Raw genomic sequence first — 27,394 nt, 5'->3', positions numbered from 1 at the left:
CAGGCACCACCTCCTCCTCGGCTCTCCTCCTCCTCCTCCTCCGCTGCCTGACAAGGGGACGGGGGCGGTAGCCGCGGCGAGGCGGCAGCGGGGGGCTGACAAGGCAGGAGGCAGCTTTGGAAGCTTCGCGGGTCCGGGCTCCTTGTCGTCGTCCTTCTCCTGTGTGCGGGGCACTGCGGAGCGGCCATGGTGAAGGTCTCGTTCAACTCCGCGTTGGCGCAGAAAGAGGCGGTGAAGAAGGAGGAAGACAACAGCCAGGTGCTGATTCTGCCGCCGGACGCCAAGGTGAGGAGGGCAGCGGAGGACCGCGCCGCTGCGGCCGGGCGGGCTGCGCGGAGGCGGCAGGCGCTCTGCTCCGCGGTGTTCGGCGGAGAGGTGCTACCGGGGGCAGGGAAAGGCGCCGAGCACGGTTTAATTCTTCATGTGCTCCTTCCCCCTGCGGCGATAACCCGCGGGCGGGCAGGCAAGGGAAGGCTGCGCAGCGGTGAGCCCCGCCGCCTCTCTCGCCTAACGCTTCTAAAATGGCTGACAGGAGAACGAGCTTTAAAGCTCCGATTCTTCCTACTTTGGGGATTTTTTGTGGAGGCTTGGGGTTTATTCTCTTTTTTTTTACCCCGATAGTGCTTGGGCCGCGTCCAGCTCGACTTTTAATGCCGCTTTCGTCTCCTCTGCGGCGTCCACTCTGCGCACCCGCGAGTGTTGGTGACCAGAGGGGCCGGCCCGGCTAGGGGCTGCCGTGGCTGGCACTGCCAAGCCTGCTGCCCGTCCGGTCCCGCAGCCTGCCCCCGCCGCCGCCTGCGGTGGGGAGATCGGGTTGGCCCTTCGGGGTGTTTGGGTCGGTCAAGGAAGTTGTTTGCGTGGAGAAGGCGGATCGCCTTTGGTCTTCACACCGCGTTGAAACCCCTGCGACCGCACGGATAAGTCCGGCAAGCGGTGGCTAGCGAGCTTCAGGGCAGGGAGCGCTTGGCGAGGACCAAGGTGGAGGTTTGGCCGTGCTTGTGCCGCAGCGTGTTTGCGGAGCCCGGTTGGTTGTGTGTCACAGCAAACTTCGCCTTGGAACTTGGGCTGGCTTTACTAAAGGAACAAAGAGCTGCTTCTCCCCCAAAACAACACTCAAACTCCAGCCGCTGTCGCCTGCCCTCCTCGGCTCCAAACGGCAACAAAGAACAAAACAGCGACGGCTTTCAAAGTTTTTGAAGTGCAGAACTGCTCAGAATAGAATGGTTTTGAGTTGCAGTTTCTGTGCTCCCGTGATCAAAACCACTTTTTAATTAGGAGTAGCGTAATTTTCTCAAAGCTCTTTGAAAAGAGAATGAAAACTTGAAAAACAGCCAGCTGCGCAGAAACAGCGTGCCTTGCTGTTTTCATTTGCTTTCACAGTCTTTTGTGCATCAGGCCTCTGAATTGCCAGATTGGATCTGCAGAATGTGTTTATTAATTTCCTATGTCTTTGTGATGATCTTCTGCCTGGGAATACAATATCTGTGGAGTTTTTCGCATAAAGTTGTGTTCCCCATGAGGATTTTGCTGTGATTTTGATGGGGCCACGCTCTTCGCCTACATCATCATTTAAAAGCCCAAGAGGACCACAAGATACTTCCTAGTGACATTTTCCTGGTATAGCAAGTGGTTAAATTTTACACTTCTACTGGATATACTGCACCTATAAAACTCTGACCAAAATATTTAAGTCCTTAGAACACTGTGCCACAACAAATGAGACAGTATTATTACTGAAACTGCTTTGAATTGCGGGAAGTCAGTAAGGTGATCTGTGTGCTCGTTCCTAGGGGGAGTGCCATTCTGTAGAAGGTAGTGGGTTCCCCCACCCCAGTTTGAGCTGTGGAGTTACTTTCTGATGCCAGGTTTGGTGATCAGTTTAACACCAAGCACATAAGCTAAAGTCCCAGAAAGCAGGTTTTACGTGCTGCCTTGGAATCCAGATCTGCTCTGATGATGTTTATTTCCAGATAGCCTACCAGTTTTGGCTTGTTTTTCCTACTGCTAAACAAATAAAATATATCTGGCAAATTGTACACTGGGGAGCAGATCCTCGTGACCCTGTCCAGAGTCTGACGGAAGCGTGTTATTTGACTATTATTTCCTGAACGCAGAGCTGAGGACAAGATACAGGATCTGCCTTCACTTTGCCCAGATCTTAGTACTGCTTTCCTTGCCTGGAAATGAGACTTGCAAACATTTATTAACTTGGTCAAAAGGTGGTCTGCACCCATAGTAGCTGCTTAAGAGCTCTTGCGCTGTTATCAGGGGATGAACACGCCTGAATAAGGCTTAAAACAGTCCTAAAATATCATTGTAGGAACAGATGCTCTGTACAGATGAAAGTTCCAAAAGCAAATGAACACTCTTTTAAGGGACATTGAGCCTTTGACATTCTTCTTGACACCTTTCCATCTTTCCTCAGCAGAACAGCAGACCTACACCTACCAGTGTGCAAAATTCTCTTGAATAAGCTTTTTTTGAGCTTGCATGCTTTAGAGCATAAACACAAGCAGATCTGAGCACAGTAGCATCATCTGTAGTTTTAGTAGATAAGACTATGCAATCCATGTAGGATTAAACAATGTTGAATTTAATCGTGTCATGTAGCTATAGAGATATTTGGATCTTTGATTCTAGGAGTTTATTCCCAGATCTCAGACAAAAAATAACTGAGGGCCATTTAAAAACTTGATACCTTTGAGGTAAGTGCAAGATATGAACTTACTCTAATATGAATGCATTCGAAATGAATCTTTTCCTTCCCCTCCACAAGGACCTTCTACGCCTATGCAGTTCTTTGGAAGGAAGGAGAAAATAAACCACATCTGAAAAATGCATTATTCATATCACTTCATTGCTGGAAAACCCTTAGCTTCAAGTGAGGTTTGAAGGCAATATGAGAATGTGTATAGCACAGTGAATTCTGGTAGACTGAAAAAAGGCCACATCTTCTGAAGAGGATATATAGGACATTTGTTTTTCCCCTCACCAGTATCTTTACAGACATTATTTCTCTAGGTCAATAAATAGATCTGGAGCTCAAGGGAAACATGTAAAAATGAAAAATACTTCAACCTTTGACAAAGCTTGCTTTTATGAAGAAAGTCCTGGGAGGTGTTCTGGACTGAAGTAAGCAGAAAATGTGAAGAACGAAAGAGGAGCAGAATTGCACATTCAGAATTTTATTATCAAGAAATTCTAAAGACTTGAGCGAGAGATACTGGCAAACCAGTTTATATTTAATGAATAAAGCCAAATACTCTGAAATGTCCAGAAAATAAAGAGAGTGGGATGAGCTTTGGGCTAGTTCTTTGACAGTCTTATTCTGCTGCTTTTCCCAGCACGGTGTCATGAAGACTGCCACTTTGTCTGCCATCAGAGGATTACTCTCAAGTAGATAATCTTCCTAGGGCTTATTAAAGTGTGTTTGCAGCCAAAATATGCTGATAATGTGGTATAGAGATAATCTGATCTCACCAAAATTGCCCATACTGTCTGATGCAGACAGTAACAGGAAACTAATTGGGGAATGGAGGAGAGGAAGATGCGAGATGAGTAGGGGATGTATCATGGGAACAGCAGCTTAAAAAAAGCTTTTGCAGAAGGCAATGATCTTATGCATTGGAGTGTGCTACTTTAAAAGGAGCTTAAAAATCAAGACTGCTAATCCTGTGTCTGCATAAATCACCTGTCAGTACTACTGTATGTTGTGAAAGTAGCTCCATCCTTACTGTGGGCAACATTAGAACTCTGCTGCTGCTGTTGGGATGATACTTCTATGTGATAATTCTTGGCCAAAGTGCAGAATACCCTTAGTAAAGGTTCTCAGGCCACATTTAGTTTTCCACTTTGCTCATTGTCCATATAATGGGGTATTTTATAACCCAGTTTCCCAACAAACAATGTGTGGTATTTTAACATTTCTCCCTACAACAGATCTTTGGAGAGCTAAAGCTGGTTCTGAGCATAGCTGAAGTCTTCAGACATTTTGCAGTCCATTCAATAGTTTAAGACCTCCCCAAAATTCTTTGAGCCTTCAGTACCTCTCAGGCAGTTGCTTTCCTCTGCTGGGGGACGTGACAGCCTTTTATTTCTTTCTTTATTTTTCTGGGTACTCAGCATATTTTTGCCAAGTACAGCTTTATGTGCGGAAGCTGAGGGTTCACACATATGTATCACAGCTGACCTTTGGATAGCTGTATCTGCAGAGAGTTCGATGTGAAAGTGTAAATGTTAAGAATTTTAGAAGCAGGAGCTTTCTGTATTTATTCTTTATGAGAACATACTCTGCAGTGTAAAATTAATATTTTCTTTTTCTTTGTTTTTTAGTTTAGCTTAATCTTTTCTAATGTGTACTAAAATAGGTACTTTTAACACAGAGTAAGAGGGTCCACATGGGAAATACTGTTGAACAATGATTACGATTTTTCCATGTTGAAAAGCCTTTAGATTTTGTGTAATTGATGTTAGATAGTTCTGAAATAAAGGTGTTGGCTTTACAGTTGCTATACTCCGTGTGTGTAAATATGTCTAAATACTATATAACATATGCTATATGTTAGTATGTACACTAATAAATAGACATTTGCTTATTGTTTTGCTGTGAAGAAAGCAGGTTTTCCTGCTTCCTGTGGCATGACTGTAGATGGAATTTTGGGGTTTATTGGTTTGGTTTTGGTTTCTTGGAGGAACTTCCTTTATTCCCTGTATAGCCTTCTTCCAGCGACATTTTCTATAGGCCTTTCATCAGTCACCATTGGGAAAGAGCAGTCTTTAGTTTCCTCTGCTTTCCATGATGCAACCAGGTCATTAAACCAACCAGCTTCTGCTGTCTGTCAGAGTGCTCTGGCTTAAGGCACAATTATTTAAAAGAGGAGCAGAAGTAAAAAACCATAGCAAACTGAATTCTCTCCCCTTTCTCCTCCCTGACTGTGTTAAGATTTTAATGAAAAGCTACCAAACCTCAGATGAAAAATCTCCAGTTTCAGGCTCAAATGGCACACAGGATTCTGGTTCTTACCTGTGTGTATGGATTCCTGCAAGCATATATTCAGGGAAAAAATTGAGTTAGAAAATAAAATTTGTGTCAGGAGTTGTTCGTAAGGAAAGAAGCTTTGTGGCTGATGTCATCCTTTTAATGGGAAATCTGTGCTACTGGTTAAGTAGTGCAGCTTCCTGAAAATAGTATTGCTGTGGTCTTGACATTTGGCTCCTGAAGCTATTCTGGAGAGGTTGCCAGCAACTGAGAGAACAATAATAAAACTCCAAGGTCTTCAAAAGTTTATGGTGCTCCTCTGGAAATATCGCTATATTGAAGTGAGTTTTGGAATTTGGAGTTAGAAGTTCAAAAGTTCAAAAATTGATTTGGAAGAACTTGGGTCATCCCCATCCCCCCCATGGGACAGAGGAATTCTGTCAGTGGTCCTTATTTTGCTTCCTTTTCTGTTTCTCATCACTTCCTGACCTGAATAACGAACACAAAGCTTTGGTTGGCAAGTACAACTATTTCCCAGAAGAATTATATTTAATATTTCAAACAGGATGTATTCTACCAGACCCCTGTGATAACTGCTTCTTCAGTTGTTTCTATCATTTACTGTTTTGGCTGGCTGAGCAAGAGCTGATGGCTGTATGTTAGAGCTTATATGAATTCAGTGCAGGGATGAACACAGACAGTGCAAATACTTTATGCAGTTCTAAATAGTTTATCTTTTCAGATTAAGAAATTTATTCTTAGCTGCCCTAAAAATGTATTTGGAGACCTTTTTTTGCTTAACATTGTCCTGTGGAAAAATCTGTAATTAGATGAAGCTTTATATAGTGCAGTATCTAGAAAAACTATCCTGTAATGTATTGCTATAGTTAATGCCATAAATAGTTCTCTTACATCCACTCCTGTCTTTCTGTGCTGTAATACTCTCTTCTTTCTGATGAGCTTCAAGAAACTAGCTTGGGTATTAATATTGCCAAGTGGTATGTAGAACAGTGCTTAAACAGAAGCTGTTGGAACCAAAAGCTCTGTTCAGTGGGAAAAGCTGAAGTTAAATTAGTTCATTTCTGAAGATGCAGATCAAGATGAAATGCTGAGCTTTCCTGTAAAAACAAACATTTGAAAGAAAATGTTCTCAGAAACGATATTTTCAAAGGAAATGGTTTAGACTCCTTCCGTTATAATGACTATTTAATCCAATGTATGAATGTCTATTTCAGAAAAGTTTAATTTCAAAACACAATGTGTATGTGTATTTTTTCTGCTAAGCATTTTATTGAACTGTTTGCAGTTGCAAACAATCCTAGCAGTTTTGTTTTAATAGACTTAAATCAGTTTTCCTTGTTATTTGCATGCAGTTTTTCCTGTTTTCTTAGCAATTAAATTAGCATTTCTTTCTCTGCAGTTTTATGCATTTTTATGCTAATGGTTGATTGAGGAGGATGTAAGAGTAGTAAACACACTTATTTCCAGTAATGTTTTCAGTTAACTCTTCTTCAGTTGTGACTTTGGAGTATTTGTCAGCATTATACATATTTTCTATGCAGTCGCCACTAGGTACAGGCCCAAATAACATACATACAAAGAATATAGTTCTCTCTGTGACACTAAGGAAGTATCTTTGAAAGTAAGTATTGCATTTTAAGTCTGAATCATTTTAAATGTTCTTTATTCTGGGCTTCCAAAAACATTATGATGTATTTAAAACATAAGAACTACATCTGGGATAAGTAATGGTGTGTTCTGATAGCTATTGCATATACTCCTTTTTTTCTCTTCCCTCCCCTCTTTAATGCTATGATTGACAAAGGTTGGCATTATCTGGTTTTAGTCTCCTGATCCATATGAATAATACAACATTCATTTTCTTCCTATTTATGTACTGGTTTTTATCCTCAGTGGAAATTACTGTGAGTCTATGGATGAAAAGCATGCTAATTTATAAAACTCAGATATCTGTCCTAATTTTACAGATGTGGTAAACCAAAGGAATGAGATAATTAATAAGATTGAGCTCTGCAATGAAGTCAGAAATGGTTTTGCAGCAGACACCACGTGGCCCAGGGTTTGGACCACAGTGGACACAGAGAGAGACACAAGCTCCTAGCTTCATCTCCAAGCAGAGGTTCTTTGTGCAACAGCCCTACAAAATCCACCCTGAAAAAACACCCAGCAAATATTTGTACAACAGTTATAATAGAGGTTGTGGAAAAATAAGTTGGTTTCTTGTTTGCCCTTTCCCTGTAGTGTCAGTCTGTGTGTGTTTATAAATATTTTTAAAAGTTTATATATTATTCAGTTTATAATATATATTATTTTATTTATATATATTTGCCCACACACAAAAATAAAACCCACAGGTATTTTAAGAGCAGAGTTCCCTGGATGCAAATCCTTCAGTAATTTGTGGTTGTCTTCCTCCCAGGGCTCAGCATGCTTTTGATGGTGGCTTTCTGCTGTTCTGAGAGTAGAATAAGAGAGTGGGATGACTGTGGAAAAAGTACACTGGGAAGATCATAACTGGGAGGGGGCAGTGATCTCTGGGGTGGACTCTACATGGGTGCTAAATCATAAAGATCTCTTCATTTTAAAAGTCTGAGTAGAAACCCCTTATATTTACACGTTTGAAAATGCAGTACCCTTTGCAGGGCAGGAGGCTGAACATGACTTTCCGAGGCTGCTGCATACTGTGGTGAATTGTCTCGCCTAAGGTTTGCAGGTTTGGGAAGCTCTCTTGGTGAGGTGTTTGAATGCTGGCCAGGATCTGTGTTTCTGCAGGGAGTGATGCAGCCAGGTGCTGGTACTGAAGTGTGTCCTCTGTGTCAGGCTTGGAATAGTCTTAACTGCAGTGAAGTCCTTCAGATAGTTACAACACTTTGCTCTAGAAAGAGGGTGTAATTAAATGTAAGCTTTGCAAGGTCAGCTCTTCTGTGCTGATATTCGTAAGTGCTACAAGTAATTATTTGCATGTAGTATGGTTTCCAGTGAGAGAATTCTTGCTGTACAGCTACTACATATCTTAATTCACTAATATATATATATTAACAAGGTATGTTTGTTTGAGAACAGGGCTGTAACTTAGAAGGAACCCCAGCAGGCTACAGTAATGGATGGAACAAAACCTCATGAATTTCAGAAATAACAAATGCAAAGTCCTGTACCCGGGAGCAGCCTCACCCATTCCATCAGAACCTGGCTGAAAGACACAGGGTTCCTGGTGGGTGGTCAGCTGGACATGAGTCACTGCTATCACTGATCACTGCAAGCTTTACAATCCAAAAAAATAAGATACTGACAAACTGGTGTGAGTCCAGCAGGAGCCACCACAGTGGTCAGGGCTGGAACATATGCCCTGTCAGGAGTAGCCAAGGGAGTGGGGCTTGTTCAGCCTGGAGATGAGACAGCCACGGGTGGACTTCACGGCAGCCTCCCAGCACCCGGGGAGAGATGGCTGAAAAGGCAGTGGCCATAAATTGGGAAATCAGAGCTTCTAACTGGTAATAAGCAACATATTTTTCAATCTGATGAGAACTGAATGCTGAGCAGGTTACCCAGGGGAGCTTTGAAGTGTCAGTACTTGGGAAGTTTTCAAAACTTGACAAGAGCCCTGAGCAACCTGGACAGACTTCAGAGTCCACCCTCCTTTTGAGCAGAAGGCTGGACTAGACCTCCCAAGTGGCTTCTGTGATGCTAGATTCTACTTTTGAGAGAAACTGAGACACGATGTTTGAAACTTGCTGGAGATGACATACCATCTGTGGCTGAACTGGGAATAGAGTTATTAAATTCTGAGGCTCAGTGGAGCATATGTGCATGCTAATGAGATCTCTTGGGTGAAAGAGCCAACACCGCTTGGGAAAATAGCCTTGAGAGAAATCTAGGTTAAATCTACATAGCATTCCATCATACTGATGCCTGAGATTCAGGCAGTCTTAGGAAGAAAACGGAGACATTGCAGACACAAGAAGCAAGCAGGAAAAGGAAGAGACAGGAACTGGAACAATCAAGGTCAAAAAGATAATTTAGTATTGATCCATTTTAAGTGGAATAGGAACCTTCTAAGTCCCTATTTTCAAAGATTGATCTAATTCAGGATAAAGCTGAGAAAGATGGCATTTAAAGTTACAGATTTATTTAGTGTAGGTTTTTAAAGTATGGTAGAATTGTAAGTCAAAGAGTGCAGGTGGAGAAAAGGGTTTGTTTTGGCAATGTGTAAAAATGAAGCATTTTTCAAATAATGGACATTTTAATGAAGTGCCATGTTTGACAGGCTGTAACCATGATTTTGTTTCCTGAAAGCCAAATGTATTCTGAAAGATATCCCATGTAACCTCTTAGGTTGGGGTTTCATGTGAAAAAATAAACACCCTTCAGGCACCTCTTACCAGATAACCTAACCCTTTCATCTGAATGTTTTAGTCTGTGACTTGCAAACTGTTGTACCAGAACACTTTTCTTAAAACACTTGAGAATAATAGGTATGAAATGCAGAACAAATTTCTGTCATTCTAATATGTGAAAATATAGGTATATTCATCAACATTTATATACTCTACAAAATCTGACTTCCACCACCTCTTCACCAGCCAAGCTTATGAAAACTTTTTTTGTATCCAGTACAGTACAGAGGTAGTTGCAGATCTCTGTGACTGTCAGTAGCACAAGAACTTCTGAATTCAACCTCCAGACGTTTAAAGGCAACACATTTTACAAATGTTGCAGGTTTTGTTGAAGTTTCATGTTGGGGACAAGGTGGGAGGGAGAAGGCAGAAGAATCATAAAGCTCCAAACCAAAGGAAACAGAGGATGTGTGGAGCTTTATTATCTGTCTAGCACAGACCCAGCATCCTGGATATTTTTTATTATTTATTTTTAATGAAGCAAGTGGTTATGGTTATTAATTAATCATCTTCCTGTATTCCATTAATGTTAATTAAAAGCTGTAGATGTATGTCACAGCATGGCTATGATTGTAAGGGACCTTTGGAGATCATCTGGGCCACCTACCTTGCTTGGGCAGGGCCACATAGAGCTGTTTGCCAGTGATACGTCCAGTCGGATTTGGAGTATCTCCAGAGACTCCATAACCTCTGGAACAACCTATGCCAGTGCTTGGCCACACTGTAAAAAGCTATTTCTTCATTTACAGAAGGAATTGAAAGTGATATTAAGATCTTGTTATGCTAATTGCAGTACAGAAAAAGAGGAGAGTCATCCTTGTCCCTGAATATTCACAGTGAAAACATAGAACAAGAGGCACAGGAGTGCTGACTGGTGGGGCAGGGTCAAGGTATAGAGCACTTCTATGGCCATAGTCCAGCTTCTTGTCCCAGGACTGAACCACACTGATGTGATGATGGTTTATCTTGTAGCAGTAATGAAGGGAGGAAATGGAAATAAGGTGTGCCTGGTGCTCTGTGAGTGGCAGAGACTGGAGAAAGGTACAGGGGGCATAGGCACAGGGTAAGAAGGAAGTTATAGGAAGACTTGAAACCAGTGGGTTCGGTGGTGAGAGAAGGGAACTGGTGGGTCTTGGAACTGGACAGAGAAAAGAGGAACATTGTCTGGAACAAAGTTTGAAGACAACAGTAACCATGTGTGGTTAGTTGTACAGTTGTTGTAGACTGCCTGGGATGAAGATATAGCAAAAACCTGTCTGTGTGAATTACCTGAAAAAAGTCCTTACTGGTCTACAAAGACGAAACTTTCAGGCCATTTAAATAAGTGTATTCAGTTTTGGGTTTTATTTTTTTCCCCTGCTTTCTAGTCCACGTAAGACCACAACTAAGAATAAAAATAACCATTTTTAACAATACTGCTCCCAAATTTAACTGAAGTGGCAGACTAAATAGTTACAAACTTCTTCCTTCTTTATCCATCCTCTTTAATTATTGGCTGCTATCAAGTTTCATAATGACTTCTCTCAGAAGTGGAAGGCACTGATTAGATAGGTCAGGATTACTCATATCAGTTAAGAGTTGCAGGATTACTCTTCCAAAACATTCTTCCTTTATTGTCCCTCTCTCACATAGCTGTGGGTGAATTGCTGATTCACATGCTTTGCATTCACTGTATGCTTCTAATTTTCCTCAACTTCCTGCCAAGAAATTGAACTCTTCATGTCCCACCATGTTTCTCTCTAGTTTTATTTCCTGCTCCCCTTTCCCTGCCTGTCTTCTGATTTTTCTTCTCTGTTCACCTCCGTCTTACCCAATAAATGCAGCTACCTTCTGATCCACCACCAGATTCCCTTTTTAAGATGATCCTGATCTGGCTGCTTATATAAATATTTCTATTCCATGATGGTTATGACATTGAACCGTGAAATGGGTCATTTGACAGATGCCTCATTTTTTAATAAAGCACCCCCATTATTTGGCTAAAGGGAGCGTTCAACTAATATCAAAATGACCTTGCATTTTGAACTTTGGAAGAAAGCTCTTGGAGTGTATTTTCTTCTTGCTGCTGTATTTTGTAGTGCTGTAGAACAGATACTGTATTTATACTATTACTTTATAGAACATATACACATACTAGAAATACAGGAGGAGGTTAATAGTGCCAACTGCCTAGTAGATAATTTTAATTAATCTCCTTGGTTATGTAGGCTACATGACTACTGCAGGCAACACCAGAACTAAGGTCTGGTTTTCATGCAGTTCTTTAGGCAGAGCGCCTTTGGCCAGATGGACAAGTCTGTGTCCATCCTGAAGGAAGAAGAACCAGCAGTGCTGCCACGGAAGGGTTGCAGTGTTCAGATATCAACTACACATAACCATAGCTTGTTTTCAGGCTTCGTCATCTGAGTGGAAAGAATATGTCATTCCATGTGATAAGAGAGAGATCTCTGAAGCATGTATTTGTTTTCCCAACTAGCAAGTTAAAAGATCACTGTACATAAAATTTAAATTTCATTTTATTAAGAAGCATAAAATTGCTGCTTGAGAGGCAGATCAGTATTATGGCCTTCCAGATTTGCAGCATCTGCCAAGTGAAGAGTCTTGCAAAAGCCTGCCTTAATTTCCCATCTGCAACAAGTAATAAATAGAATACCACGCTTGGAGCAGTCTTCAGGCAGCAATACCATGGGAGGAATGCAGAGCTCTGTCAAAATTAAGTTAATTTTAAGTTGACTGTCTTTTGCGAGGTTTTTCTACAGATGTCAGATTTACAAGTCAAAGCAGGCAAGCCTGACCAAGAGAATTCAGTTTATACAGCAGTGGTCAGTATTTTATTTCAAGACTTTTTAGCGTCCCTCATTAAAAAACACATTTAGGGAGACATCAGTAACTTCCCTTCTCTCTGTTCCACTAATTAAAGCTGCACTTGGTCAATATTTGCCTTCAGGAGGCTCAGTCTGCCCCACTGCACTCTGTCCATCCATGTGAGCTAACTGTCATGCAAAGGACCTCAGAAGAAAACTGTTGTGAACAGCTTAGAGGCAGTTCTATGCACATTAATTGTAAGATTTTGTATGTGTGTGTATATATATATGTACACACACATTAAATGTCCAGAATTATGCAGCTGAGAATAACTGTATTATGCTGCAGACATTTTTAATAATACTTGTAATATTGTACATCTCATTTTTCTGTGGATCAAAGACTGTGTGTTGGTACTGAAAGACATATCCCCCTCAATTATTTTTATTGCTATTGTATCTACTTTAAAATTGGGCCATTATTTTTTGCATAGGTGCACAATGGTCATGCAATACTGTGGACTCCCCACAGCGTAACCATCTTATCTGGTTTAGGTGGATTCTTACTTCATCGGTTCATATGTTGGTGGTTTTTTTAAATCATATTAATTGATGTGGCCTTAATTCCTGCAGAGGAACGAGGTCTGATAATCTCACCCATTTTCATGTGAACTAGACATATGCCTTGTAAGTTTTTAGACTGCTTTTCTTTATAATGTTAAAGCAATTATAGTCTGCTATGTACAAAAAGCCACAAAGGGAAAATCTAAGTAATTACCAAGTCTAATTATACACTTCTGTGGCTCAGTTTTGGAGCTTCTTGGAAGAATTTTGTGCTGTTACCCCAAACATTAATTTGGTCCTTTTTGAAATTCAGCATTTACTTAAAAAAAAAAAAAAGTAGCATTGAAATTGAACCGTGAAAAGAGCAACAGAATACATGGCCAGTAGCTGTTAATAACTGTGAATGTTTGTAGGTTTAGGGGGCATTAACATTTTTTTCTTTCTTTTAATCCACTCATAAATATGTCTCTGTAATGATTTCTCTGTAGTTGAGAGGTGCTTTGGTAATTAATTTGTGGTAGCATTTGCCCAAAGTGTTTCACAGTTCTGGTAATAAGACAGAGTGTAGCTTTACATTAGCAACTGTGGTCACTGATGAAGGCATCATCATGGAAAACTGGAGTCACCTTGTACCTTCTTGGTGAGAAGTCAGATTTGAATCTTGTCAGTCTCAAATAGCAGAGAATTTAGTACCTTTTCTGTCTAAAGTAGTTCCTGCAGAGCTTGAAACTATTCAGGTTGGGAAATTCTAAACCATTTAATTTTGACACTGTAGGATTTAGTGTACAAGTGGCAGAAAAATGCTTCTGTTTCATGTCTTGTCCATGGGAAGTAGGCTAATCAAATGTTTTCCAATTAGAACAATCAGCTCATCAAGGGAAACAAGCCAGTATTGGGCTTGCATCCAGTTCCTCCTAAGGCATTTTGCATCAAAGATTAGTATGTGTCATCATCTTAAGGTTGACGATTCACCAGGGAGTTGGAAGTACACAGGGTAGGGATGAAGCAGAAGAGGTGAAAGAAAAGGACTGGAACAGCAATAATGAGCTATTACTGCTCACAGAAGTAGAGAATGATATTTTTAGAGGTCAGTCTTGACCTCAAGTACATGATGCTTTCTTTTGTCAGATACCTCTGGCAGCGTAAGGCTGACCTAGAGAAAAATTAGTTACCGAGGCTGCAATATCATGTTGTGCTCTGGCTTCAGAAGCCATCGCTGCTATCTGGGAACAAAGTGCAGTGGGAGCTATGTGGGGAGAGATGCTAATTCAGCACTGTCCCTCTTGGTTGGGATCCGCTTTCACTTAATGTATTTTCTTTCAGAACATGAGTCACCTGGAAGGAGGGTGAGCATCCATCACACTTTCTTCTCCTGCAGTGCGGATGGTCCTTTATATAGCAAGGGGTGAATTAGTCTTTTGGGTCAGTTCAGCCCAAACTAAGCCGTCATGGCAGCAATACAGCAGTTTAGCCAGCTTAGCCATGGGACAGCTACTAATATGAGTATAATTTAGCTTCAGTAGGGTATTTATAATAATTTAAGGTGGTTTTAAACTGTTGGATAACGTACTTAGTTTTCAAATTCAGAAGACGAAATCAGTTCTATGTTCTTCAACAGCATAAAGGTTTTCAGTGTTACTTAATGCATGTGGTTCCTCTACAGTGAGATGCAAGGCCTTGAGGCATCCACCTAAGCAAGAGGCTAAACTGGGCTTGAACTTTTGCTCTAAATTTGGTGTGCTGTTTTCAGCAGACTATGGACAAATCAATGCAATAGGTAACTACAAATGCAAAATAGCTTAACATGTTACCACTAGGGATGCCTTCAGAAATAATAATGATTAAATTTAGCTGCTGTTAGAGGATAAGAAAGTTGTATTAATCCTGTTGCTTACATCTGTCGCCTCATATATCAAACCAAAATTCTTTAGGGTGTAATACTCATAAACTTCTTCAGGTTCCTCCAGCATGGTAAAAGTTACTTTCCTTTTACTGATTATTTTTGTGGCCTATGCAAATTTAATTTGACATTAATCCCCATTACCAGGTAGGTGTTCACACTGTGTGTGCCTTCTGCACTGTTTCCCAGATGCCTATTTTGTTAGTCTTTCTGAACTTAGAAATTGATCTAAAACTGGAAGAGGCAATTATTGCACTAATGGATGATTCTGCTTGGAGTTTAAAAAGCGGGGGGTGTAAAAGCTGCACTGGGAAAGAATAAAGATACTCTGTATTCTTCACTAGGGAATATTTTGGCATTCTGTCTTAATGCCAGCTTGCTATCCTTTTTTTCTGACGTTAACTTACAACAGTTTAAATGACATTGTTTAAAAAAGTTTCAGTCTGGTGTCCTTTATGCTCTGAAATGTCTGGGGAAATAGTTACCTAATGATACAGGGCAACATAAAAATAAAAATCCTTGTTTTACCTGGTTTAGATTTATAATTGAGATGATTTATAAAAGAATCCACAGTGAATCTTAACCTGACCTGAAAGTTAATTAGATTACCATGGGTATTATATCCTATTCTGAGTCTTTGCAAACAGCCAGGTTAAAAACTATGCAGCCAGTAATCCTGCGATTCTTTACACTGAATTCCTTAAATAATTAGTAATGTAAAAGCTTTTAAAAGCTGCTACTTGTCTTTTCAGTCTGCTTTTTCAGGCCATGGCAACTGTTTTCTAGCCATGCTCACTTTGTGTTGTAATGTATCCCAGAAATGTTGGTTGGAAGGGGCTTCTGGAACTCATCTGGTCTAACCTCCCTTTAGAAACAGGGTGGTTGCCAAAGCAAGATCAGCCATGGATTTGTCTAGTTCAGTCTTGAAAACCTCCAAGAATGGAGATTTCATAATCTAATTTACTGCAGTAGTTCACAAGGTAACATAAAACAAAATCTGTGAAGTATCTTCACTTTGACTCTAAATATTTCCAAATCAGATTTTGGCAGCAGTTGCCTGGCAAAGAAGCTGCACTGCCACTTCTGTATGAAAGGTAATTGCAGTGTACTGTAAGGGTGGGTTTCACATCACCGACTTTTAGCTGTATATGAAGTAGGTACCTAGTTAAACAAGGAATTTCCCCCTGTAACCAGTGAAATCAGTCTCTCCAAAAGACTGCTTCTCTCTCTTGGGGATTGTTGGGATGAGTCTGTATCAGGGAGTGCCTCTTTCTCCCTGCCATTTATAGGGAGGGTCTCCTAGTGTTAGACTTGCTTAGATGGCTTTGGCCAGATGAGGGGAATTCCTTCCAACTGGGCCAAAGCAGTGTGGGGACTACACCCACAAGTTTGATCAAGTGGGAAATCATCCTCATTAGCAAATGCTGCAAACCCCCATCATGAGAGGAACATCATCTGACAGAACATCATCTGGCAACCAGAGCTATCAGTGCCTCCTCAAGTACTCTTCTCATGCTTTTCCCCCATTTTATGGTTTCGGGTTTTTTGTTTATTTGGCTGTAATGATTTTGCCGTGGTCATCAGTGTACCTACTGGGGTTTTTTTTTTTTGGTTGCAAAGGGGTAATGAATTACTTTGTATTTCCTTGATTTCTGGTATTTCCTCAGAATTGTCATGGCTTGGAAGAGGGTGACTCGAAAAGATGGTTTGTTGGTTAATTTTTTTATGGATGCAAGTTATGCAAACACTTGGGGGAGGAAAGAGCATTGTAATGTGGCTGATAGAGGAAAGATTTTGCAAGCAGCAGTGTATTGCTTAGGATGCTTATGGGGACTGCATGCTTATGCAAAGTAGTGCCCCAAAGGGGAAACATCTTGTCATTCCTTGAGCATAACATGAACAGCAGAAAGAGGCATGGCCAGCAAAGTCTCAGAGCAGAAAGGTTCCTTAACAGCAACTTACAAAGCATTTTTTTTCATACCCACTCGTATTATTCTCTTTTGTCCTGATAGAACAGGAAAGGATAGGAACAGCATAGGAAAGGATATGTTTTGCTCTCTTTATTACCTTTGATCTTCTGTTGGTTCTTCAGGTTCACTTAAATTGCATATACCAAGATAAAAAAGAACCTGACCTTTCTGAATTGGCTTCCTGGCTGTGCTGATGTTGCAAGAGATTGACTGAGAACAGTTATTTTTCTGTAAAGTGGCTCACTGTGTGCTGTTAGGTATCTCAGGAGATTTTGTTATATTTTTCTCTTCCTTAAGACTGAAGTCTGCTGATTTAGTCAGTGACAATTGCATTAAAAATCACTATTAGTACAGGTTTTCCTAATAGGGGTTTGGGGTTTTAAACTTTACCAAATAAAATGGTTTTCCAAGCAATAGTGATAATGTGCATATAGCCTTTTCTGATGGATGCAAGATTTGTACTTGTTGGGCCTGAAGTATCTGGTGTTATACATGTCTTGGGAACAGTGTGCTGAAGGTCTCTCTCTAATGTACTGCAGGACCCTGAGGATGCTGTGCCTGTCGGGCAGAGGAGGGCCTGGTGCTGGTGCATGTGCTTTGGATTGGCCTTTATGCTGGCTGGGGTGATCCTGGGTGGTGCCTATCTGTACAAATACTTTGCATTCCAGGTAAGTCAAATACATTTCGTTTTTGGGGGGTTGTGTTTTTCTCTGTTATGCCTTACATTTAGAAGAGGGAGGAGGAACAAAAGACTAAACCAAACAGCCTTTCTGCTTTTTTTGTTTCCAAAACCTAAGCATTTCTAAAGGCAAAATACGTGGCCTGCTCTGAAGTTAGCTATTAGTAGAGGAGGGCAGAAGCAAAGTTGGCATATAAAAGGGAGCAGCACTTTTGGAAATCTTACTTTGCAGAGGAAGGATTATATCTAAGTAGGACTTGGGCTTAGGAACCGCAGTGGCGTCCCAGATTTTCACCTGCTCTCTCTGTGTTCCGCAGTGATGAATACTGGAGGTAGATTAACCCCTTGAAAACCTCCTTGTCTGACCCCAAGTTTCGTAGACACATGCAGCACTTCTCATGCACAGGAAAGGGACTGCTTGTCAAAGAAGTGCAGTGATTCTCCTGCTTCGTAGCCTCCAGAGGGATACAAAATACAGGCCCTGCGGGAGACTAGGGAGAAGCTCAGTCAGCGTGGTTAAACATGCTCTGTCATGTCTAATCCACACTGACAAGATCAGACCTCTGACAAAATGTATTTTCAGTCTTTAACAAGTGGCACTGCTGCAGTGGGAGCCCTTTGAAGACAGTGGTGCCAGGGAAGTGAGAAATTCTAGCTGAACTTGCAATTTATAGTCTCTTTCCCTGTCAGATTAACCTGATTCACAAGGGAGCAGTAGTGTTGCAAGTGATGCTTAAACAGCATAGCATATCTTGGTGGATTAACGAGAGTAGCTGAAGGCCCATTGTAACACTAACTCATGTCCCATCTGTTCCACCTGTGGTGCTTCACCTTTCACATCCCAGGTAGCTGAAATGGAAGGTGCCTTTTCATTCAAATTTGTTTACGTCAGATCTGGGTTGAAGGAAACATTCAGGAATTGAGCTGAATTGCACTGAGGATATGTTTCCAATTTAGAACTTGAAATTGATGACACGTGCATATACATAAGTTGTATGTTTCTAAAACTATCTGGCATATAAATTTGGGATATGACTTCCTCTGACTCAGGACTTTAATTTATACATATAGAATCATAGAATAGGATTGGAAAAGACCTTAAGATCATCTAGTTCCAACCCCCCTGCCATGGGCAGGGACACCTCACACTAAACCATGTCACCCAAGGCTTCATCCAACCTGGCCTTGAACACTGCCAGGGATGGAGCATTCACAACTTCCCTGGGCAACCCATTCCAGTGCCTCAATACCCTTACAGTAAAGAACTTCCTCCTTATATCCGATCTAAACTTCCCCTGTTTAAGTTTGAACCCATTACCCCTTGTCCTATCACTACAGTCCCTCCCCAGCATCCCTGTAGGCCCCCTTCAGATACTGGAAGGCTGCTATGAGGTCTCCAAGCAGCCTTCTCCTCTCCAGGCTGAACAGCCCCAACTTTCTCAGCCTGTCTTCATATGGGAAGTGCTCCAGTCCCCTGATCATCCTTGTGGCCCTCCTCTGGGCTTGTTCCAACAGTTCCATGTCCTTTTTATGTTGAGGACACCAGAACTGCACACAATACTCCAGGTGAGGTCTCACAAGAGCAGAGGAGAGGGGCAGGATCATCTCCTTCGACACGCTACTACATTTAAGTAACCTTCGTTAAGTAACCTCCCATGTGTACTGTGACAAAATTGGTTGTTTTATTTTCTATTATTTGTTTGTCTTTTAAAACTGTTTAGAAATGTTTTAGAAACTGACTTTCAAATCTTTTGAAGCCTTCACAGAATAATCAAGGTTGGAAGGAAACTCTTGCAGTCACCTGTTCCAACCTACTGCTGCGAGCATGACCAAATTCAGAGTTAGACTTGCTTTTTAAAGGGGATCTGGATGATCAGTTTCAGTATTTTAAGTTGTAATTATTGACCACAGTTAAATAATAATTTAACGATAATGTGCATGTATATAGATGTAGGAACTTCATTGTCTTTCTAAAAATAAGATACAATGTGCCACAGCTAATGGATGCAAAACAGAAGACTAGATTTTAAGAACCTGCTTTTGGAATCCTGTTTTCCTTGAGTTCCAGGGAAGGGCTCCCTCTGGGTTTGGTACAATCAAGGTTTTACCCATGGTCCTGTTGTAGATAGCAACTGGCTCCTGCTCTGGTGTGTAGGTCAAATTAAAGGGAAAACATTTCATCTAGGCTGACAGGTTTTTCTTCTCCACTGTGCTTTGAGAATATTAGTTTTAAACTTGTAGGCTGATGATGTTTTTGTTGCTGGGTTGTTTATTTTTAGCAGGGTGGTGTGTATTTCTGTGGAATAAAGTACATTGAAGACGGCCTAAGCTTACCCGAGTCTGGGGCAGAGGCTCAGAGTGCTCGCTACCACACGATTGAGCAAAATATTCAGATCCTGGAGGAGGAAGATGTTGAGTTTATCAGTGTGCCAGTCCCCGAGTTTGCTGATAGTGATCCTGCTGATATCGTCCATGACTTCCACCGGGTAAGAAATACTTCTGAAGAGCTTGAAAGCATTTAAAACTGGAAAAATGCTCCCTCTCAGTCATCCTGATAAATGTCCTCCCCAATTATTGTGGTGAGGGAAAGCAGAGGGTGGAGGAGGCAGCAGAAATGTTTTGATCAGCAGCAGGCTGCAAGCAATTATTAACTGGACATACAAAGTACAGCTTTATACAGTCATCATGAGGGAGTCTGTAAAACACCTTTTGCAAATACGAATCTGTTTTTAGAAAGGGAAAAAATCTTAGAGCTGTTTCCTTTTGTTAGTATGAGGAAGTAAAGAAAAAACAGTTTGTGCTGTGCTAAGTCCACCAAGCCAGAATTTGACCAGCTGCTGTGGTGCCAGGGGAGTTTGGAAAGGGCTGTGATAGCTTTGACCTCAGCTTGCAGGGACTGATTGCCTCTGACATGAGTAGGCTCAGGCACTCCCAGAGGTGCTCTTTGAGCACGGCTCAAAAAGCCCAAAGCAGCAGCAGAAAGGGAAGGCAGCAATGAGTTGTCTGACCTTGGAAGAGCTCTTTTCCCACGTGCCTTAGGAAGCCTTGTGCACCACAGGCTACTGTGATTCCTAAAGGCACGGAACGGAACTAGGGTCCCAAAGCACTTTTAGCTGTTTCTTCCTTTTTTGGAGAAACAGCATTGATAAGGATCATGGTAATAGATTTTTTTGCTAAGGCAGTTAACAGGCCTACAGCTCTCGGTATTGGTGAGAGCTGTAAAACATTTAAAAACCCTTCTTCTCTGTAGCAGCCTGATGGAAGCTGTCTGATAGTGATGAAATGTTCTATAGCTGGTTTTCAGGAAGCTGAATTTCTGTGAACATTTGAAGACTTCACTGAGCAGCTTTTTAAAGCAAGGCTGAGAAAGAATAGGGAAGTGTCCTATTTTTTAATGCAAACCTCAGAGTTACAGTTTTCTAGGCAGAATGGGTTCTATCTATCAAATATTCATAACCAGGTCTGGAAGAAAACATTGCTTGCTCAAGCTATGTCATTTAATATTCCTGAATATATTTAGGGAGCTTCTGTTAAGAGTTAGAGCAAAGACTATAAAGAGGAAAAACCAGGAAAAACGAGGGGGGCTGGGAAGTATCTAAGAAGTGAATAGGGACAGTATTGGAAATTTACTTATTGATTTAATGGGTTAAAGGCTCTGCTCTAAAGGTCAGTGCAAGGATCATTTGCCATAGGCACAGCACTTACTCCCATGTAATGAGATTAACTGCACTGATGATTGCTGTCCTGGTACTATTTTGACTGTTGGGATCTTGGTGCTCAGCATTTTATATACGTCTGCAGCCTCAGAGCTTTCAGCAGCTTGAGATAATGTTGTGTTTAGCAGGAACAGATGCAGTAAAACACAGCTCGGTGAACAGAGCCATAGGATTCATCAGGATAATTCCCTGAGCTTTTACATCTCTGTCTCTGTCTTTATAAAATAATAACAAATACTGCTGTTCAGGTACTATAAAGGTAATTATTCAGTTGGGAATAATCATTAATGCTTCAAGCCAGTATTATTTTTGAAAATAAAAGGATTTTTGCTGTGTTCTCTGTGACAGTATTTTATTTTCCCTTCTATATTCTGTTCTTAACAGCAATATTTCCCCTTTCCAGTATAACAAAAATATAAAAGCATGGAGAATGGAGCAAAGTTTTTGCCTTGTTGCTCCAAAATGCAGGCACTAGAAATAAATGAATACTGTACTTGATTCCATAACAGCTCAGCTACACCTCTGTAATTTCATTACTGTGGTGCATTTGAGCTACTTACCGCCTGATGCCTTGCACAAATCCCTGTCATAGATTTAAACTCTCATCAGGCTGACTTTTATGTCTGCATTTACCTACCCTTGAATTGGGGTTGTTTGGTCAGGTTTTATAGTGAACAAAACAATAATTTGAAGAACAACACAAGGCAATAGTGCTTTAGCAAAGTCTGTATGTGAATTTTCTGAGGCTCTTGTAATTTTGATTAAGATAAATATTTCCTCTGCAGAGACTCACTGCCTACCTTGACCTTAGCCTGGATAAGTGCTATGTGATTCCTCTCAACACTTCCGTTGTTATGCCACCAAAAAATTTCCTGGAGCTGCTGATCAACATCAAGGTATGGTTAAATAGTAAGTGATTTGTTCTTAAGACAGGGGAAGAGGAGACATTGTCCCCTCAGCTAACTCTTGGCATTCACACAATGCGCATGTGTTAGTTAACAGATCACTAGAGATCTGTGCAAAGAGAGACAGTCTACAGTGCTCTTAGTTAATTAATTACCATTGTGAAGGAATTGTTAATTCGAACAAATGTGATTTTATTTTTCCATGCTAAAAATTCAGCTGACAAAATCACGTGAACGTGGTGTACCTTGACTCTTTGATAGTCTTGTGTGTTTTTTACTTTGTAATCTGTTGTGGCTAAAGCTTCCATGAAGCATGTATGTACTGGACTAAGACTGGTTAGCTGAGATGCTTGAAGTGGATATACTGGGAAATCGTTTTAACACGGGCATTGTTTGAGGCATGCATCCCTAGGGTTGGCTCCTAATTTGACCTGATCTGACATCTTGAGAGTGTGAGGTGTATTGGATCTGCTATGCACACTCTGGGAAATGAGATGTGACACACATCACACAAGGTGTGATGGGCTAGCGCTGTATCCGAGTTCATGAGGCTTCCACCACCCTTGAGATTCCACTTTCCTGTTTCCAGGGAGGTTTTGTTGTAGCAATGACAATTTGGACTGTATGGTTAGCAAAACCCACTTAAGATTCTGCAAGCACCAGACCTTCAGAACAAGATTTTTTGGCCTTAAAAACAAGGACCATGGAAAGGACAGAGATACCACAATCGCTGAACAGCCCAACATGAGTTTTCAGTATCATGCAGTGGGAGCTCGTAATGCCTTCCCAGCAGGGTTTGATGATTGAACACTACTGCTGGGCTCGTGGGGCTGGCTGGCTTGTCGCCACCACGGGGACATACTGTTCTGTTAGGAGGAGAAACTGGGTGAAACATAATGGCCTGTGAAATAGAGGAGGCCAAAGCAGAAAATCTAATGGGATCTGTTACTAATTTAATCTGAATCATCTTTATCATTCTTTTTAACTCTTACATATGTATGTTTTAATGCAGATTTGTATAGCATTTATCTTGGTTTCTTTATAGAACAGCAAAACACTCTTGGTGGGGAAGAGAGCTGATAAATTGTGTCTAAGATTTGGGGAAAGTGTTATAAATGTCATTTTACTGGGCCTTTGTACCTTCAGAATTTTTATTATTGTCTTTGGGTTTGCATCTTCCAAAAAAGGCTTTGGAATTAGGCCTCCAGGAACCATTTCAGCCATTTCTTAGTGGTTTGTGTATATAAATGAATTTCATGTGAGAAATGACTTCAGAAGTAAGTCCTCTGCTGCGTTTTTGCTGCCTATTTTGAGGCTGGCTATTTAACCACACTTTCATTTCCCGTACACAAGGATTAGTGGTGTCTGTAAAACTCACTGACCCCGTATCTTTTTATTTTGTGCATGCTCTTCTGTTTCCATTTTTAATTCACACAAATTCCACTGTTAAAATCTGTTAATTTCCTATTTTGTCATTAGTACTGAATCAAATATACTTGGTTTACAAGTAAGAGGATAACCAGGCATCATGCATTTAATTGGAAATCTGTGCAAAAGCGAACTGTTTTGATCATTGTCCCAATCAGCGAGTGCCCTAATTTTATGAGACATCTGTTTAATTCTCATTGTATTAACAAAAAGCTGTGGGCATTGGATGTCTCAGAAAATCAGGTTAAATGTTTTGTAACTGAAATTTGGGAAACGGTTCTGCAAATGCACAAAGTGAGTGAATTTCTGCTTGTTGTCCTGCAGCCACACTGGTTGCACAAGGAAAATATGGATGATATTAAAGGGCTCATTTGATTAAAATGAGCTCTGAATACATGCAGAGGGCATTTTATGAAAGTGGAAGTGTTATGGGCTGTTTTGTTTCTTAGGCTAAAATTACGGCTTTCTTTTAAAGAACCACATTTCTGTATACTGATACGGAGTTTGCTTGAATGTGCAGACAGTGAAAGGCCTCCTTCCCTTGGGAAACAAAGCTGAAACCCAGGTCTAATATTTGTTCATCCACCACCTTCCCATTGCTGAGCCAACTGGCCAATTTTAACCATATGTGATACACTGAATGTGTCAAAGATGATGGTATCTGTGGCTGTGCTGGATCCCAGTGCTCAGCAATTGCTTGTGCAGCAGCTGGGCAGAGGAGATTCCCACATTGAGCTCTGCCTCTTCCTGCACCTCGCGAGAGGGCTGAGAAGGCCATGTCCATGGAGTGGTCCAGGAGGTCCTGCAGTTTAGAGGGTACAAGCCCAGGAGTGTCCTCCCAAACTGCCCCAAGGCTTCAGCACCAGCAGTGCCCACTCTGCCAGTGGCCTGCCCTGCTCAAATTTGGGAGACCAGCAGTTAAGATACGGTAATTTATACAGTGATTTAATTACCAAATATCCGGTGGGATAATTTGGGAGTGTGAAGTCTTCCAAGGTCTTACTTTAAAAAAAAATTGCTGTTGTTTTTCTCATAGTATATGCTGAAGAAAATTCTCATAATTTAAAGTGAATTTTAGTCCTTTCGTTACTGAAGAGAACAGCATTCAGTTGGTGACTCTTCAGCATGTCACTTGGACTGAAAAGGCAGTCTTGTTTTGCAATGCAAATTTCAACTTGTTTATTGTCAATACAGTGATCTTTCACCACAGAAGTTGACTTTGTTTCCATAGTAAGTGATAATTTTATTTTAAGCAAGCAAGCAACACCTTCTGTGCTGCCATAAACGAGAATCACACTAACAGGATTTCTTAAATGAAGCAATATTTGAAAGAAGTTGATGGCCATTTACCAGTGGCAGTATTGGGAAATCAGCTGACAGTCAAGTATGTGCATCTTTAGATGTGTGCAGCCAGCTGTGTGCAGAACTGGGTTCCTCCATCACTTCAGCCATGGCAGAATAACACAGAATGGGCTGCAAAAGGCTTGGGAAGCCTTCACAGCTCTTTTCTTTTTCAGCATGTTGCCTTAAAACACCTGATATACTACACCATGACTTTCTAATACCTTTCCACAGGAACAGTTGTGGGAATCACCATAAAAACTTACAGGGCTAGAGGGTTTTGGGTTTGGCTTGAGGGTTGTGATCCACACTGTTCATAGTGTCACATGAGGCTTCCCAAACCCTGTAGGCTGAAGCTGGCATGCTTCATAGCAGCTCCATGTGGAGCGTGTTTCTGCCAACTCCTCTTTGGAAGCTCCGTTGGGAAGTTGTTAATGAAGTGAAAACTGTGGATGGTAAGTGCAGGACTGATCTGGGACAGGGGGTGCACCTGGAAGGAAACATCTCTACTGAACCCTGAAGTTACTGTGGAAGGAGGGTGGTGGACATGTGCATCAGTGGACATTTTGTGACCTTTTTGAATATAATCATTATCTCTAGTGCAGTGCAGTCATGTACACATTTAGAGTAAAACTCCTATGGGTAATATGTGTTTTGAAAGAATTCTATGAAGATATGTCACAGCCAAGTTAAAGAACACTTCTAAAGTGCTTCTTGTGTGCTCAGACAAGGAAGCTCAGACAAGCTTTTGACAGAGCTGCTACGTTTTTTCAACAGGCTGGAACATACTTGCCTCAGTCCTATTTGATTCATGAACAGATGATTGTTACTGATCGCATTGAAAATGTGGATCAGCTGGGATTCTTTATTTACCGCCTCTGTCGCGGCAAGGAAACCTATAAACTACAGCGCAAAGAAGCCATGAGAGGTAAGGTTCCTCCTTCCATCTTTGGAGTTGGCAGAAAGTTTAATAAATAGGCTTGATTGTGTTGAAAGAAATCACTCTTATTAATGCAGGTGTTCCTTATGGCGGTAGCCATCTCCATGGGCTTAAGTACGTCTGCTATTTTCTGTGGAGCTATGGAAATAAGTAATTTTATTGTGCAGAAGTACTTAAGACCCCATAAGCTAGGAGCTGCTAAAATGTGTGTGTGTGCATGGTTGTGTTTTCTGAGGTTCAGGCTTTCATGGAGGCCTTTCTTTAATCTTGTTTCTTGACCCACCCACCCCAAAACAAAAAAAAAACCCCAAACAAACTCACTTTAATATAAGAGAAGCCATAGCCTTGTAGTCCAAGTTCAGAATTGCAGCTTTTTACAAGGGCCTGTAGTGACAGGACAAGGGAGAATGGCTCTAAACCGAAACAGGGTAGATAGATAGAAAGTTCTTCACTATGAGGGTGGTAAGGCAGTGGAACATATTGCCCAGAGAAGCTGTGGATCCCTGGCAGTGTTCAGGGCCAGGCTGGACAGGGCTTTGGGCAACTGGGTCTAGTGGAAAGGGGGCTGGAACTAGATGGTCTTTAAGGTCCTTTCCAACCCAAACCATTCTGTGATTCTATGAATTGTAGATTCTTCTTGTCATTAAAGCCATTTTTAAGTTAGTTTAGTTAGTGGCTTACTCCTTCGCTGTTCCCTCACGTCCCCACAAGCATTTTTGTAGACACATAGAGAGGGAGACTGGGAACTGATCTGGGTTCAAATTGGCCTGTGGGGGAGTTGGCAAGTTGGCTTTAACTAAAACCAGAACTGGGATTTGGGTCACTGCACCATCAGGATTGCTGCCTGATGACTGATTTTCTCCATATGAACGTGTGCCTGTGTGCATACCCTTTGAGCAGGGGATCAAAGAAGAGTAGTTCTGATTTCTGATGACATCACAGCAAATCTAAAACCATTGTGTCACTGACACGCCATCATCCCCTCTTCTCTTTGCCCTTCATTGTTCTTCACTAACACAAACAGGAATTCAGAAGCGTGAAGCCGTCAACTGCCGAAAGATTCGACACTTTGAGAGCAGGTTTGCTATGGAAACACTCATCTGTGAGCAGTGATGAGCAATATTCCTGTTACCGGAGACTTGCAAACTACAGTATGACCCCACCCCTCGTGTTGTGTGCAGTGATTATTTTTTAAGATTTTCTGTTATGTAAGTAGAGGACAGGGCTTTACTGCTGAACACCTCCCGTACTCCTCATCTCGTGAGACATGGCCTATGCGGATGAGTTAGGATATTCTCCTTATTTCCAGGTATGGTGTTCTTCTTATATTTGAATAGCAATTGTATAAAGACTTAGTTGCTAGCACCTTTCATGTGATGAATCTTGAATACTAGGAAGAAGAGGAAGTCTTTGAAATATCCACCAGTTTTTAATTCAGTAAAATCAAAAAGAATTATTAATGTACAAATGGACTGCAAGAGCTACTTCTAACTGTAATATTACCTGCTATATAGTTTGTTACAGCATATAGCCAGACCTGTATTGGACTCTCCCTAACAAAGTGCAATTTGTTTCGTTTTTAAAATATTGTCATATTTACCTTTTTAGATTGATTTCTGACTTGATGTTTTAAAATGGCAAGTGTTTGCTGTAACAATCTTTTAGAAGATTAAGAAGTAACTTATGTTACTAACTTGTATATAATCCATGTATGTGCAATGGAAAATAAACCTTATAAACCTGTTTGTCTAAAA

General features: G+C 41.1%; 1 protein-coding gene across 1 annotated transcript; it reads left to right on the top strand.

Moving 5' to 3' along the window:
* On the top strand, positions 1 to 27,394 carry ITM2B (integral membrane protein 2B). The gene is made up of 6 exons (XM_005147664.3): positions 1 to 285; positions 17,171 to 17,299; positions 19,590 to 19,796; positions 21,812 to 21,922; positions 25,478 to 25,628; positions 26,665 to 27,394. Exons 1-6 carry the CDS (start codon positions 187 to 189, stop codon positions 26,751 to 26,753), a joined length of 786 nt encoding a protein of 261 aa, XP_005147721.2. The 5' UTR covers positions 1 to 186; the 3' UTR covers positions 26,754 to 27,394.

This window comes from Melopsittacus undulatus, chromosome 2 (genome assembly GCF_012275295.1).
Source record: "Melopsittacus undulatus isolate bMelUnd1 chromosome 2, bMelUnd1.mat.Z, whole genome shotgun sequence".
NCBI classification, from domain to species: domain Eukaryota; kingdom Metazoa; phylum Chordata; class Aves; order Psittaciformes; family Psittaculidae; genus Melopsittacus; species Melopsittacus undulatus.
The sequence above is the reverse complement of the archived record's forward strand: the minus strand, read 5'-3'. Positions and strand labels throughout refer to the sequence as shown.

Bases quoted from the DNA above. Each gene is read 5' to 3' on its own strand.
- ITM2B (XM_005147664.3), top strand. From the start codon at position 187: ATGGTGAAGGTCTCGTTCAACTCCGCGTTGGCGCAGAAAGAGGCGGTG. The intron at 19,797-21,811 runs GTAAGAAATACT...TTTCCTCTGCAG, and splicing joins TCGTCCATGACTTCCACCGG to AGACTCACTGCCTACCTTGA. The intron at 25,629-26,664 runs GTAAGGTTCCTC...TAACACAAACAG, and splicing joins GCGCAAAGAAGCCATGAGAG to GAATTCAGAAGCGTGAAGCC.